Genomic DNA, 14,438 nt, shown 5'->3' with positions numbered 1-14,438 from the left:
CTTGAAGTCACTTTTTGTTCACTGAAAGAAGGTCGCTTCAGGAATGTTTTGCTCACTTACCCATGACAAACGGAATAAGTGCATTCGACATGCTTTTACTATTGAACCTTTCATATGCAGATAATCGTCCAGAGAAAGACAGGTAGACTCATACTCGTATGAGTTTCTATTGTAAATATCATAAGTATCACTGCTTTAGCTTTTGCAAGCCTTAAGCTTGACAGCGATTTGTTGGTGTTAGTATGTGATCTGATCGGAAACTTTCAATCACTCTGCTCTGGGCGGGGATTGACCGCATAGCACTATAGGGAAAAATTGCGAGACTAGAGCGAGAAAATGACGCTTTCTCGCAATCGGTGAGAATCTGTTCTTATTCGCACCGCTGTCGGTGAGAAAATTTTAATATCCACTGGAGATTGGTGAGAAATGCACTCCTCGGCGAGAATCAAGTGTGAGAACAAATTCTCACCGGTGAGAATGGAAATTCTCACCAAGTACAGTGAGAATTGAAATTCACTGGCGAGAATCATCAAGGCTCCCAATTCATTCTGATTCATTCTGATTCTTGCCAATGAATGGAGAGTCTTGATGATTCTCACCAATGAACGGCGAGTCTTGGGTTACCAGATCTCCAGATACCGGTGTGTTACGTAACTTACCACACCAGACTTGGTGTAACCATAGACCCTCGAGAAAAACTGTGTAACGTTGCTCACGCTCAGTGTGCGAAATTAAGAGAAAATAGCTTCAGGTCATAAGGCCGCGTTCAAAAAAAGTGGTGGGGGGGGGCTGGAGGAATTCAGGGGAGGATTCGAAAATTTTGGGGTAGTCGAGGGGGAGACTTGAAAGTTTTGCTCTGCCTATAAGGGGGGACCTGAAAATATTTTGACTCCTAACATATTGATGTCGTCCAATGGTTCTAATGTTAGTAATAATTAAACAAAATCTAGAACCGTTTTGTCATATTTTATGTCTTTAATCTCTAAAAAGTCTAAAAATGTCTGAATGCCATTAATTTTCGTAGAACAAATTGGCCTTGTAATGGGGCAGGAGCTACAATTGTTGATAATTTTTCAATATTTCTATGCAATGTATCAAACACAGTTTCTTGGTGTCTCTCTACAGCATGCTGAAAAACACAATATTCAGTTTGTCAACAAAGCCCGTTTGTCTAAATATTGGTGATAATTGAATGATGCAAATGCACGGTACACGTAGGCTGTGTTGGCAAGCTGAATACTGGATAGCTCAACATTCTTTAGGGAATAGAACAAGAACACAATTGCAGAACAAAAATATTTTCAAAATATAAAGTTAATACAACTACTGCCCTGCTACTACATACTGGCAGTGACAGTGATACATGTAGCTCTGACTCTGATGTAGTTTAAGAAGAGTTTCGGTCATAGGACACTCAATTGACAGTATGTTTCAATTGAAACATACATCTACTTATACACAAGATCCAGCCAGAGAGCAACACATAGAAGACTAGGGGACTAACAGTTACCATGGATTTTTGAATTCTGGCATATAAGAACAATCAAATATTAGAGAAAAAAGATGGGGTCACCATAATTGATCTTATACAAATGTACGATGAAAAGTCAGTTTTTATAACACAAAAGTAAAACTTTAAACAGTAAAGACTCTAATTTAAATGGAAAAATGTGTGACTAAATGGAATCTTTTATTTTTTATCCAATTTGCCATTATTACACCCAAAATTTCTGAGATTAAAACATTAATTTCATGGAATATTTCAACCTTCCAGTATTGTCAATTTGTAAAATATTTTATAAGTTGCATCTAAGTTGTATATGTCTTGTACTTTTGAAAAAAAAAATTTTGGTAGGTCATTGTGCTCATTTTTCACAATTTGGTTAAACGTAGCTAGCTATACATAATTTTCATACTCTCTCATGATTGTCATTTTGTGTGCTTTTCAGCTGGTGCCATTGAACTGGCCAGAGTTTGATAAACTCAAATCGGCTTAGACTGAGAAATCCAAAACGTTCACTGATGAATTTAAAAATGAATCAATTTAAGAACTTTCCTAGATATATGGCTCTACAACCTGCTGATAAGAGATAGTGTTGAACATTTGCGTGCAGAACGACACATTACATGTTTTTTTTACTCTGCGTGCATTCCTAATAAATATGCGGCTGTATGGTAATTTGGAGGGACTTGAAAATTTTTGAGGGTATTGAGGGGGGACTCGAAAATTTTTAAGGGTATTGAGGGGGGATCTGAAAACAAATAAGATTTCAATCGCGATTCCTCCAGCCCCGCCCCTCACATTTTTTTGAACGCGGCCTAAGGGCCTGCACCAAGTCAAATATTCAGGTCCTTACAGAAAACTGCCGGTCCTCAAAAATGCAGTTGTTAACGACAATTAAAGTCAACACTCTCCACTAATACTATGCTTTTGAATGTTGTAATATTTAATTTTTCATGTCCTTTTATCAATAGAGTCAGTAAGTATTCACTCAAAAGGACTATCGTTCACATAGATAGTGTAAATGAATGATCATGAATCATTCATCTACATGATCTGGAATCTGAAAAAAGATCACAGCCCTCATCTTCCTCACTGTCATGCGCACACAATGTTTTCCACCATTGGGGGACTATGGGACTAACAGGAGAATTTCACATTTTTTTCTAGCCATGTCAAATCCCCCACTCACGGACCATAAAATGATGTCAAACACCCAGGGGCCGGCGAATACAGGGTCATGCACTGACTACATGTGGATGATGAAAGCGAGAAAGTTTGTCGCTCATTACTGTCTTTGGGGGATGATGTTCTATACATGGCTGTGTACAATTGTACACTACACCAGGGCATGTGATATTGTGATTTGAAAATGGTTGGCGAGCTGAAAATCACTTCTGAAATTAGCCAACGCGAGTGGTTGAAGAGTGAGTGAATACCTTAGTACCCTGAAAACGGTCATGAGTAAGGGGAGTGTATGATTAATGTTTTATGCAAACATTGATCACTACGTCTTTTTTATTTCAATATAAAACAGAAGGAAGAAAATACTTGGTATGTATTTTGATATGACGTATTGATTACTTGTGGCCTCTGTTGCATTCATGAAGAAACAGATTAAGTTATACTTTTAATTAAAAGGACAAGTATCATAACTTTTTTCTCGATTATAGAAATTGCAGACAACATGGCACACGTCGCCACTCGCGGAAATGAATGCATGATTTCTGATTGAAAAGTTTTGCCTCTGCGATTGCTGGGTCTCATTGCCCTTTGAAAGCTTAAAGTTATTAAAATGACTCTGAAAAGTTTGACAGACACTCCATACTGCTCTAATTTTAACGATTGCGACACGATCAGTTAGTGATACCGTACAATCTTAAAAGACGTAATTTAGGCCTACAGCCCAGGATGACGTGACGGTGAGTTTTGCATGCCCGTCGTAAATACGGTATATATCGAAACAATTTGAAGCCCTACTCTCGGCCTCTGAGAGTGAGAGTATACACGACGGATCGTGCAACTCGACAAAACTGTTATGATAAGGTCGCTCTGTTTTATAAAATGTACACTTATTATCACCATATATCATGGTAACAGTCGGTCTTGTGGACTTTGGTTGAAGACCAACGAATGTTAGCAAGATGTTCTAGCGGTCCACAAACAAACGTGTACACTGGTAGCGAAAAGCGAACTTGACTATCGCCTGCAGGTAGCACTATTGGGCTGTCGTGTAACATCTTGTCCTTGTATCGGGCGTAGTTCAAAACCATGGAGGTAAAAAATACCTCCATATGTTTAGGCAACAGCACTGTACTCGTAGCAGGTTTTTGTCTTAAACTCTTCTATGAACCGTTTATGTTTTGAACGCATCAATTGAAGATCAAAGCAAAGAAAACGTAGCTGCAATACAGTAGCTCGAGGTTTTGCCTGGGTATTTGGGTCGGACGGCAAAACTGTCCGACCCAAATACCCAGGCAAAACCGAGCTACTGTACCGCAGCTCTATTGTAAGACTGTTCGTAAATGTATAAAACGTCGAAAGACAAAAAATTACTATGTTGTGACATTGTCCCCCCCCCCCCCCGTCTGGCGTACCATAGATCGAATTCCCCACAACCAGGACACGAAGTGCGATCAATATCCACTGTTGCCACGCTCTCCAACGGTGGAAAACATTCAATTTGATAGGTGCATGACATTCAAGTCTGAATCATATGATTCTAAGTTAGTCATCATCTGCATCTGTTACAGGTTTTGACGGAGAAATTTCATCATCTATTCCAAATTCCAGTCGTTTCATAAGGACCGACATGTTGCTAAAAACTTTTGGCCCGACGAGAAATCTGTCGGTGTCGGACCGTCGGACCGACGTTAATTTCGCACACTGCTCACGCTTGTGTTTTTTTGGGGTTTTTTTGCGATGTGTCTGTCGAAAATCACAAGAAACGAGCATTTTTGAAGCAGATTAAGTACAAGGTATGAATTTTGAGAATGATAAGGAAGATCGACGATTACATGTGAGATGAACTTGCTCATTTTCACAATAAAATCGAACGTGGAAGGTGACAAGGCATAGTCCATATAGCCATTATTTGGTTTCCCGACTTTCTTCTTTTCAGGCATATGTACAGAGAGATGAACTTGCTCATTTTCACAATAAAATCGAACGTGGAAGGTGACAAGGCATAGTCCTTATAGTCAATTGGTTTCCCGACTTTCTTCTTCTCAGGCATGTATGCACACACGTCTACGGGGCGCAGAGGCGCAAAGCGGAATTTTAGAACACAGGTGAGGGCAGACGAAACTTTTACGTCGGTGTGATAAAAGCGATCTTACACGGTGTGATAAAAGCAATCTGAACGCTCGGCGTCGGAAAAATTATGTCCTGAGAGGAATATAGGGGGTTTGGGGACGACACAAAATCAGGCGCAGTTCACATCGTGAAAAACCGCCATGTAGGCCCTCAGCTAGCCTAGATTCTATTCGTCCGCTTGCCTCCCGTACCTCCGACACTCCCGGTCGGAGGTACGGAGGCAAGCGGGCGAATAGAATCTAGGCTAGCCCTCAGCTCATGCAGGCGTACTAATTATTTCTCTACCGCCGACGTATCCGATTCCGGTCTGTACGTTCAGTGAAGACATAGTGAAGTTGTCTCTGACGATAACATAGTAGTCATATTTAAGCCCTTCTTGTGCGTAAAAAGCGCAAGAAAAGCAGTAAAAACATCTTGATAAATCCACAGACAAACTATTAGACAGACTTGTAACGGGTATTGTTTAAGGCGTGAAGCGGTTACGTAACCCATCCATGTTCGCCTGGCCTCAGGTTACTCTCGCCTCTCTTTTCCGAAGAGTGCCGACCATGCATCCTTCGGTAATTTTCGGATTTTCGCCAATTTTTAGCAAAGTTTGTGTTGTTGTTGTCGTGTGGTGCTGAGCGGAATTGACGTGCTGGCGAAAAGGGGAGTGTTTTGAGCTTCAGAAAAGTGAGTTTTACCGTTTTAAAAAATTCCTCTCATATTTTTATGAATATATAATGAGTGTGTTTGAACCAAATTTGATAAGTCTTTTATCGATACTGTCTGGTTCTACTTAATGGTTTATGGTCAGTCATACCGTCTTTTACACGTGCGTCAAGGAAGGACATTTTTATGAAACTGCTGGCGTGTTATATATTGAGTGGCGTGAAGCAGTGTTTCTGGCCTGAGAGCTAAAAAGTAACTATGGTTGCTACGCGACTGGCAGTACGATGCCATCTCGTCGTATTTTTCGTATAATCTAGTGCAATTATCAACCACAAACAAAGCCTCCAAAACGTTTAACACCTTTGAAGCTCATTTTAATATGAAAAGCCAATAGTCTACTGAGACGACCATGGAACAAAAGGCATGCCGCGTTACAAGTCTGTCTATATTTGTCTGTGATATATCTAAACACGCCAATTTGAAATTTGAAAGGTCAGAGGTTACGTACAGCTGAAGTTACTTCAGCCAAGGGTAGAGTAACCGCACAACGGCATATTTTTCTTAAAAACATTAAAAACATGTCTGAACACAAACAAAATTGAAGCCTCGGTCCGGTGCTACGTCGGACCTATTTGGTTCTGGTCAAATTTGCCTTCGTGAATGAATCAGGTCATCGGCTTAAAGTTCAGAGCTCCGAAATTATTCCAGGCAAATCACTGTATCAAACGGGATATATGTAAGAAAGGGAGAGCAACTCCACGCATTTATATCTTGTTTTTTGTTTGTTTGTTTTTTGTGTATATAATTATTTATTTTGTACTTATAAGAGTCCTTCCGTGATATTGTGTTACAATAATTTAAAGAAGTGGTTAGCTGTGTAGAGACAACTTAGTCAAAAGCGTGACGGATTGACGGATTTGTATTATACAACTATCCTCCGATGTGTTTCAAAACTTTGCCAGAGTTCCATCATCAGTCCCGTAAAATTCATCTTGAGTCACTAAACCGTGTGATTGGATATATTTCCATGATTCCCATTGAAGTTCGTTCTTTTTGTCGAGAAACTTGAAAGGGAGTGCAACTCCACATGTCGTCCACATTTTCTTTTTGTTGTTTTGTCTATAGTACTGTATAATTTGTATGCACGTATTATCACAGTCCCTCTGAGAAGTTATGATACGCTAGTAATTTGTGTATAGATTACTGTCATGGCAAGAAAGTGCACTGCAATTCTAATGATGCACTGCAATTCTAATGATACCACTGGACCTGACTGCGCATGAGCAGCTATGGCCATAGATATAGAGACGCCTCTGGATATTTACTCCCAAACAACGAGGGGGTTATTAAAATTAAGGGTTAGAATCATTTTAGGTGATGATGTGATCTCACAGGAATGTGAATATCATACAGGTTTGAGTTTGATTCTTGAATTACAATGTAGACTCACCCTCCTTTTTTGTATGAAGCGACCTAAATTACCCGCACAAACTCTATACTCATTGGCGGGCTTTGTAGTGAATAAACCCCTACATTTTTACACCGCGCATTGAAGCTGATTGCTGCCGATGCTAACTTGAGGGATCGACAGCCTAGTTCGTTCTCAGTTTTTAGAGACACGCACCGTTGATGACTTAGCTGTCAAATCTAACTAGACCGGGATTACGGCTTTCTGTCACGTTACAAATAACTCTCAGTTTTCAGAACACTGAATGCTTATGTGTAATTGATACTCAAACTCGTCACCTCCTTTGCTTAATTTCCACACCTAAATTCCTATTTTGTTGTCATCTACACATGCTCGTAGACGTTTTTCACTATGAATTTTCTGTGGCTTTCTGCTTCGTTCATTCCATCCTTGCATCTAATGAAAGAGATTACACGTCTTTCTGTTGCAAGTTTATGCTCCAGTGACATTCAGTTGATCATAGCGTACCCTAGATTATATTGTATTGAAGATATCAACACGGCTACATTGTCTTCTTCTCTCATGGTCGTCATTTTGTGTGCTCTTCAGCAGGTGCCATTGACCTGGTCAGAGTTTGATTAACTCAAGAAGGCTTAGACTGATAAATCCAAAAAGTCCATCGATGCATGTAAAAATGAATCAATTTAAATCTTGCCTTTAGAATATGGCTCTACAAACTGCTGATAGGAGGTAGTGTCGAACATCTACTAGCAGAACTATGCAATACAATGTATAGTTTTCTGTGCATACATCCCTGATAATTATGCAGCTATGAAAATTGGGGGCCTAGAAAAAATGATCATATAGACGGGGAACTTGACAATTTTTTGGTGATACTGGGGGAGGGATTTGAATAAAAATTTCAATCGCGATTCCTCCAGGCCCCCTCACTGTTATTTATGAACGCAGCCTAAGTGTCATTCCTCGAGGCTGTACAGTTGCGTGAAGTCCCAGACGACATGGACAGCGTTTTAATTTAGTTTTAGCGTAGTTCCTAAATTGTGGATCCATAATAGTTGGACCTGTCTTCCTTTCTCACTTTAACTATTGAAGTGTCACTATGAACACTACTCTCGCTCTGCGACTGAGTACATGCCATGTGATTGCAGCTCAAGTTTCAGTGCATCTCAAATAGGCAAGTGAGTCATATGCTCTCCTTCGTTTTCACTCCTACACATAGTCGAACTGTTCGTTATTTTAATTTACACCCAACAGAAACCAAACTGAGAAATTACACGTATTTTAAACACCACTGAATAAAGAATGTCCGTGGTGGAAGCCACTTGCAAACATTTAAAACATTATATTCAACATCAAATTGAAGAAGGAGCAGTTGAAATCGCTGACTTTGCTTGTCCTTGACAACGTCATCCTTGAACTCATTCGATAGCCACAGCAAGGTGATTGGGTCACGGTCACAGACAAAGCCACAGCGTGGTGATTGGATTACAGAGAAAGCCACAGCGTGGTGATTGGGTCACAGAAAAAGCCACAGCGTGGTGATTGGGTCACAGAAAAAGCCACAGCGTGGTGATTGGGTCACAGAAAAAGCCACAGCGTGGTGATTGGGTCACAGAAAAAGCCACAGCGTGATGATTGGATCATAGAGAAAGCAAATAGGATAAAAAAGACATGAAATAACAGGAGGCAAATGTTTGCAAATGTAAACTTACAGCTTTTCATATTTCGAGGGACCTGATTTATCAAACCCAGGGAAACTGAAAATGAAAAAGAGAAGTTCTTAGTATTAATCTCACATCTTCACAATAGGGAACCATGACTCGAACACAGCTGACTTCACTTTGTTGTATATCAAGATCACATATAATATCCGCCGACACATTATGCCGCGATCAGCTTTGTTGACTGACCCCGAAAATATTAATGGCACTGTGACATTAAATTTCGAGACAAGTCACGACATGCAGAACAAAAGAGTTTGGCATTAAAGTTAATCGTGTTTCGATCTTGTACTCTAAATTAAATCATTCGGATCGCCTGAATTTATGGGAATGAGATTAGGGGCGGCCAGTCACTGTCCAAGTAGACTTTGTTTGTGCCTCTTTTAAAATTACCGTATTCCCTCCTCGTAAAATTCCCGACATCCTCATCCCGTTTGCATGCGATTACCCGAATACAGACGTAGTGCATCGATTTCTTTGTTGATATTTTTGTTCTTTTTGTTATGTTAAAGTAATTTTGAACCGAGTGAATGGTATTTATCATATTAATTAAAGTCTATAAATTTGTCCTATAACGATTCAAGCCCAAGGTTATTTTTAACTATAACGTAATTTAACTTGAATATCACCTGGTGGTCACAAAAAATATGAAATATAGGTATAGATGCCCACGATTCTTGGGTACGGTAAAAGCGAATGGACCATATCTTAGTGCCTTGCTCAGGAGTGCATAGCGCTGATATACCAAAAAAAAGTCTTCACTGACATGGCCGTGGCGTTACTGTAACTGCCACAACGTGATGCAATCTGATGTATACGGTATGGAACAATAGAGTTTTGTATTTCATATAAGCAGTCACGATAATTAAATTTATACTTCAGATATTTTCCAACTCATCGTCATATTGACCTCAAATACATCAAAGATAATTTTCATTTATAATCCCCCATTTACATTTCTAAACTTAGATAATTTGTGAATATGTATCTTGAATGATGATTAGATATCCATAGTACTGCTATCCGTCAACGACAAGTAAAGTTCTAAACAAACTCCAGGTGTACTTTTAACATCTACTGGCACTCGTTGCTTGCTCCTGTTTCTTGTTCCTCAGCCGAAACTTGCAGGGGACCTAACATAACCACTCTAGCGGTATAATTTACGACAAGGCAGGCGTTTTGGAATAACAAAGTCAAGACCTTCATAAGACACATATTGGTGCATTGACTTCAGCTAGAGACTTGAATGTCCCTGTTTCCATATATTAAGATTACCCACTAAAACATAGCTTTTTGACAAGATGGACTTTTCCCGAAATTCAGTGACCATCCTTCCTCAATTATAGTGCGTGAATAATGACTCCCCATCCCTCTGCAGTTTTCAAATTTCCGATAACCCCCCCCCCTTCCACCACCCCCATGCTCATCCCGATTTGGAACAGCACTACCTCGACCTGATTATTGAACGTTCGCTTTGACTATTCATCTTCTGCAACACGTCGATTCGCTACTCGATGATGACGTCACAAACTCCGTGTTGATTACTGAAGCAGCAGTACTCCCCTAGTTCTCGTATTGGGATCGTTGACATCGACTGTCTATGTGATATTTATGGCTCTTTGTTCTCCTTTTAACGTTGTGGACAATCAGTCAATTTGTTCAAAGATAAAATAGATAAAATACCTGTTCTCTTTAACATTGTAAAGTTTAACGCGACGGGAGCAGGGCAGGCTGGCATGCAAAAGCGACCAACACATTGAATACATAGTATAGATCATTACGCAACTTAAACTTTAACCTGTAGGTTGAGGATCGCAGTGTCAAGTTACACGCTTACACAGCAAGAAACTGACATAATGGAGAGCAATGGTGAGAAACACGAGCAAGAATATCCTGTGCATTACTATGAAGAGATTGGGGCTCTCAAAAACCACAAACTTACCACATTTCATATTGGAGCGGCGGGAATTCCGGAATTGCAGAAGGCTGCCGAAATTATGAAGATAGCTTCCCAGAAGAGATTGGTAAGTATTGATCTCTTTGAAAAGCATAGAATACCATGCCTTTCGCGTCGCGATCTCTCTGAACATGTGAAAGAGTCGAATTTCGACTGACTTTTACTTAAACTATCTTCCCCTAAATGAGGCTTTGAAAGGTAGGTGCATTTGAAATGCAGTGTTCGACATTTAAATTTAATTAATTTCATCATGATGCACACGATATTTTTGTCTTCAATGGGAAAACAAATCGTGTTACGTTGTAAGTATCTGATGTGAAATCTATCGCCACGTTGTTTATATTTTACTACTCCAAGAGTAACCTTGACGTTACAACTCTGGAAATGTTGGTCGAAGCGGCATACAGAGCTTAGACGCTGTGATTTTGCTTGTTTTATTAATGTCTTGGTGATTGAAAGAATGATTCACAGTATTTTAAAAAACCTTAGTATTTCTGCGTATGTTGTATTAATTTGTGAAGCATGTCACATGGGATGAAGCACCATTGATCCATGGTCCATAAGCATGCTTTGGAATGTGTCCACAGAAGACTTTGTGGTATCATGTATTCAGATAAGCCGTTTGAGTGTAAAGTAGTTCTGATAGGAGGAGACTTTATGCAAGTTCTACCATTCAAGCAGACGTTGTTTATAGTTGCATTCAAAAGTGGTTTCTCTGGACCATGGATCTGGACCAATGCCGCATTTTGAAGTTGACAATCAATATGCGTAATCGTAGCGTATGATCCGCATCCCTAACTTCAAAGTCACACTTTGAAGAATTAATTTGTCGTGTTTGAAACGGTTGTAAACAGGATTATCAAAACAATGGCGGACCATAAATTCAGTTACCTGCTGAATTTTGCCTCCAAAAATGTGATGATGATCACGCTGACTCTATTTTATCATTAAATTTGATACATAAAGTTTTTCCAAATGTAGTGGATTTGACTGATCATGGTGTGAGTGAAAGTAATACTTATATACTACAGTTGACAGTATTAATTCAACAGTAATGGACGTATTTCCTTCATCATCAATACAATGAATGATCGAATGAAAGGGATTGAATGACTGCCAGTCTCTCATGCAACCTTCTAGTATTTTATAAAACCTTAGTATTTCTGCATTTAGTTTATTGTTCAGGAAAGTAGGGATATGTCACTTAGTAGCAGAACTCTTATTGCTTTGAAACCTGAACACAAAAATTCCATTTTGACGCCAACGCGTTCACATATATATATATATATATATATATATATATATATATATATATATATATATATATATATATATATATATATATATATATATATATATATATATATATATATGAAACACATCAATATGAGCACTTTACCCCTCTGAGAAGATACAAACAAGTTTTGGTACATATATATATATATATATATATATATATATAACTATTTTACCTGTATAAACCAATTTACATTCCCATAACACATTTGTTTCGTAAAGTCAGCAAAGGCTGGCTACACTCATCGGTAGTTGTATCAGACAATCGTCGGGTGGTTGTGTCTGATACAACCACCCGACGAGTATACGAAACAAATTTGTAGTGGGAATGTAAACTGGTTTATACTTGTAAAAATAGTAATTTATCCAGCTCTGCTTCGGTATCGAGCACTCTACTCCACGTGATCTTAAAACCATATGACAAATGTAAAATGAATATTGTCAGAATGATTTGTGATTATCATGGCTTCAACTAATTTGGGAATATTCGATCTCTTGATTGTTCAAATTTATCAAATGTGTTAGGCACATTACAGCTGAAAGTTTCCATATTACAAATTGTCCAAAAAAAAGTAAAGTGGATGAGCCAGCGCTTAAATTTGCTGATGAAACCAACATTCTATTACTATCTAATAATCCCAGATTAGTACCGATCGTGTTGAGACACGATTTCGTGTAACACGTTATAGAACAAAAATGACTATATAATTTTAGTCATGAGTAATATTGAACATTAAATATATCTATGATAGATTTCCTTTCGAAATTTCGCTTTAGGTATTTGCTCTTTATATTTGGTTCAATGCCAAACCACCATAGGAGGAGAAATGCAAATTTGTCACCGAGAGATATTGATATTCTGTGCAGAAGCAAACCCAACCGGATATGATGGATTCCAATAACTGGCCGATAAATGTTTTCGGCACTCAATTTATCATTGGTCTATTAAAATGACAGGTGATCTGATAAGTAAAATGCTCAATTTCTATCTGTCTGTCTGCCTGCCTGCCTGTCTGTCTGTCTATCTGTCTGTCTGTCTCAGTATCTGCGTATCCGTTTGTGTGTCTGCCTCTCACACGGTACTTGTTGGCACCTTTAGTAGAGCGATTCAAGATTTTTTCACACTTGCTTCTGAAAGAATATCTGTCGGATTGCTCGAATATTGGTTTACAAGTCCCTATTGATTTCGGATACTTATTAGACACCTATATTTGGTATTTACATGGGAATTAGAGCAACCACTGTAAGTGACGCTGAACAAGTGACCGGTACGACGAGCTCCTGAAAATTCGGCATTTAGTGTCGTTTTAGTAACATGGTAATCAAATGTATACTGTTCACAGCAATGTTAGTATGTTTGCTATCAGAACTGAGTATTCGTTAGGGATTTGTCTTTGACTGATATTTGGCGCCATATTTGTATGTAACCTCTGCGAAACCTGGTAAGAATATCCCTTTCATAACTCAAGTATCCCTGTCAATCACACACCTGTGTGATATCCCTGTCAATCACACACGTGTGTGATATCCCTGTCAATCACACACGTGTGTAGTAATGTGTAGTAAACAATGACATAGGTACGCTGGATATTTACAAAATCTCCATTAGCAATCTGTTCAGGAAACACAGGTAAACTTTAATAAAGCGGCATATATCCTTCTTTGCTAACAGTGTTGGTAAACCCGAAATATATACGCCATGATCAATAAATGTCAAGTATTCAAGTATTTGTTATACAAAGTAACCTTCCTTGTGTCCTGTTTGTGCTTGACCCTCGATATTATCTCTGTGAAGCATTTCAAAGAAAACAACTCATGTCTGCTAATCCCCTTCATTTTGCAACAAAATTGAGGTTCGTTGACAAGATCTGATCTACCACTTGTAGGGACTCATTTTAAAGCTCTTTGAATAAGAAAAGTTTTTCCTGTCTTAATTTTTCGAAATTCGAAAAGTTTATTTTCACCCATAGGGTGAACACAGGGATGGCGGCCATTTTAAATTTCAAATTTGCTACTCTTGTACGGGGAATCCGGATTTTTGTTCCTGATTTGATTAGAGAATGGTTGAAAGTTTCATTGAGAAAAGCTTGAGTAAAAGTTTAATGCTCTCACATAGCTACCCTAATCGTGAGCTTCAGTGCTTTTAAAGTGTTTAGGCTGCATTTTGAAGAAATATAACATTTGATATGATGTGAGTGTGCTCAGTGGTGCTACCATAGACATGGTAGTAGGTGGGTCTCCCAATGAAGCGGGCTCCAAGTGCTTTAGGTAGGCCAATTGTCTGGAGAGACACAAGCATGTGAAGCTGATGACACGAGACAAAGAATGCGGACTGTTACTGAATTCATCACAGCTGTGCGTGTCACCAGGGGTATAATTTCCAAATTCTTCATCAGTGCTGAAAGCCTGCTAACAGCTGATCCTCGGCAATGATCATGGCTGCCAATGTTCAGTTTTGAGCGGGCAAGCACATCAGTAATTCAGTTGCAGGAGTTAAGTCGGTATGTTTAGTTAGTAGCTATAGAGAGGTACACTTCGGAGATAGTTAGTCTGGGAAATTTGAAGATC

The 14,438-nt window shown here is 39.0% G+C and overlaps 1 protein-coding gene across 1 annotated transcript in view; it reads left to right on the top strand.

Moving 5' to 3' along the window:
- Nucleotides 1-14,438, top strand: part of LOC139141832 (2-aminoadipate transaminase-like) — a 35,668-nt gene that overhangs the window by 10,331 nt on the left and 10,899 nt on the right. The window contains exon 2 of the mRNA XM_070711518.1: nucleotides 10,422-10,641. Within this exon, the coding sequence (XP_070567619.1) occupies nucleotides 10,422-10,641 (220 nt within the window). The remainder of the gene's footprint in view (nucleotides 1-10,421; nucleotides 10,642-14,438) is intronic.

This window comes from Ptychodera flava, chromosome 10 (assembly GCF_041260155.1).
Source record: "Ptychodera flava strain L36383 chromosome 10, AS_Pfla_20210202, whole genome shotgun sequence".
Classification (NCBI taxonomy): domain Eukaryota; kingdom Metazoa; phylum Hemichordata; class Enteropneusta; family Ptychoderidae; genus Ptychodera; species Ptychodera flava.
The sequence above is the reverse complement of the archived record's forward strand: the minus strand, read 5'-3'. Positions and strand labels throughout refer to the sequence as shown.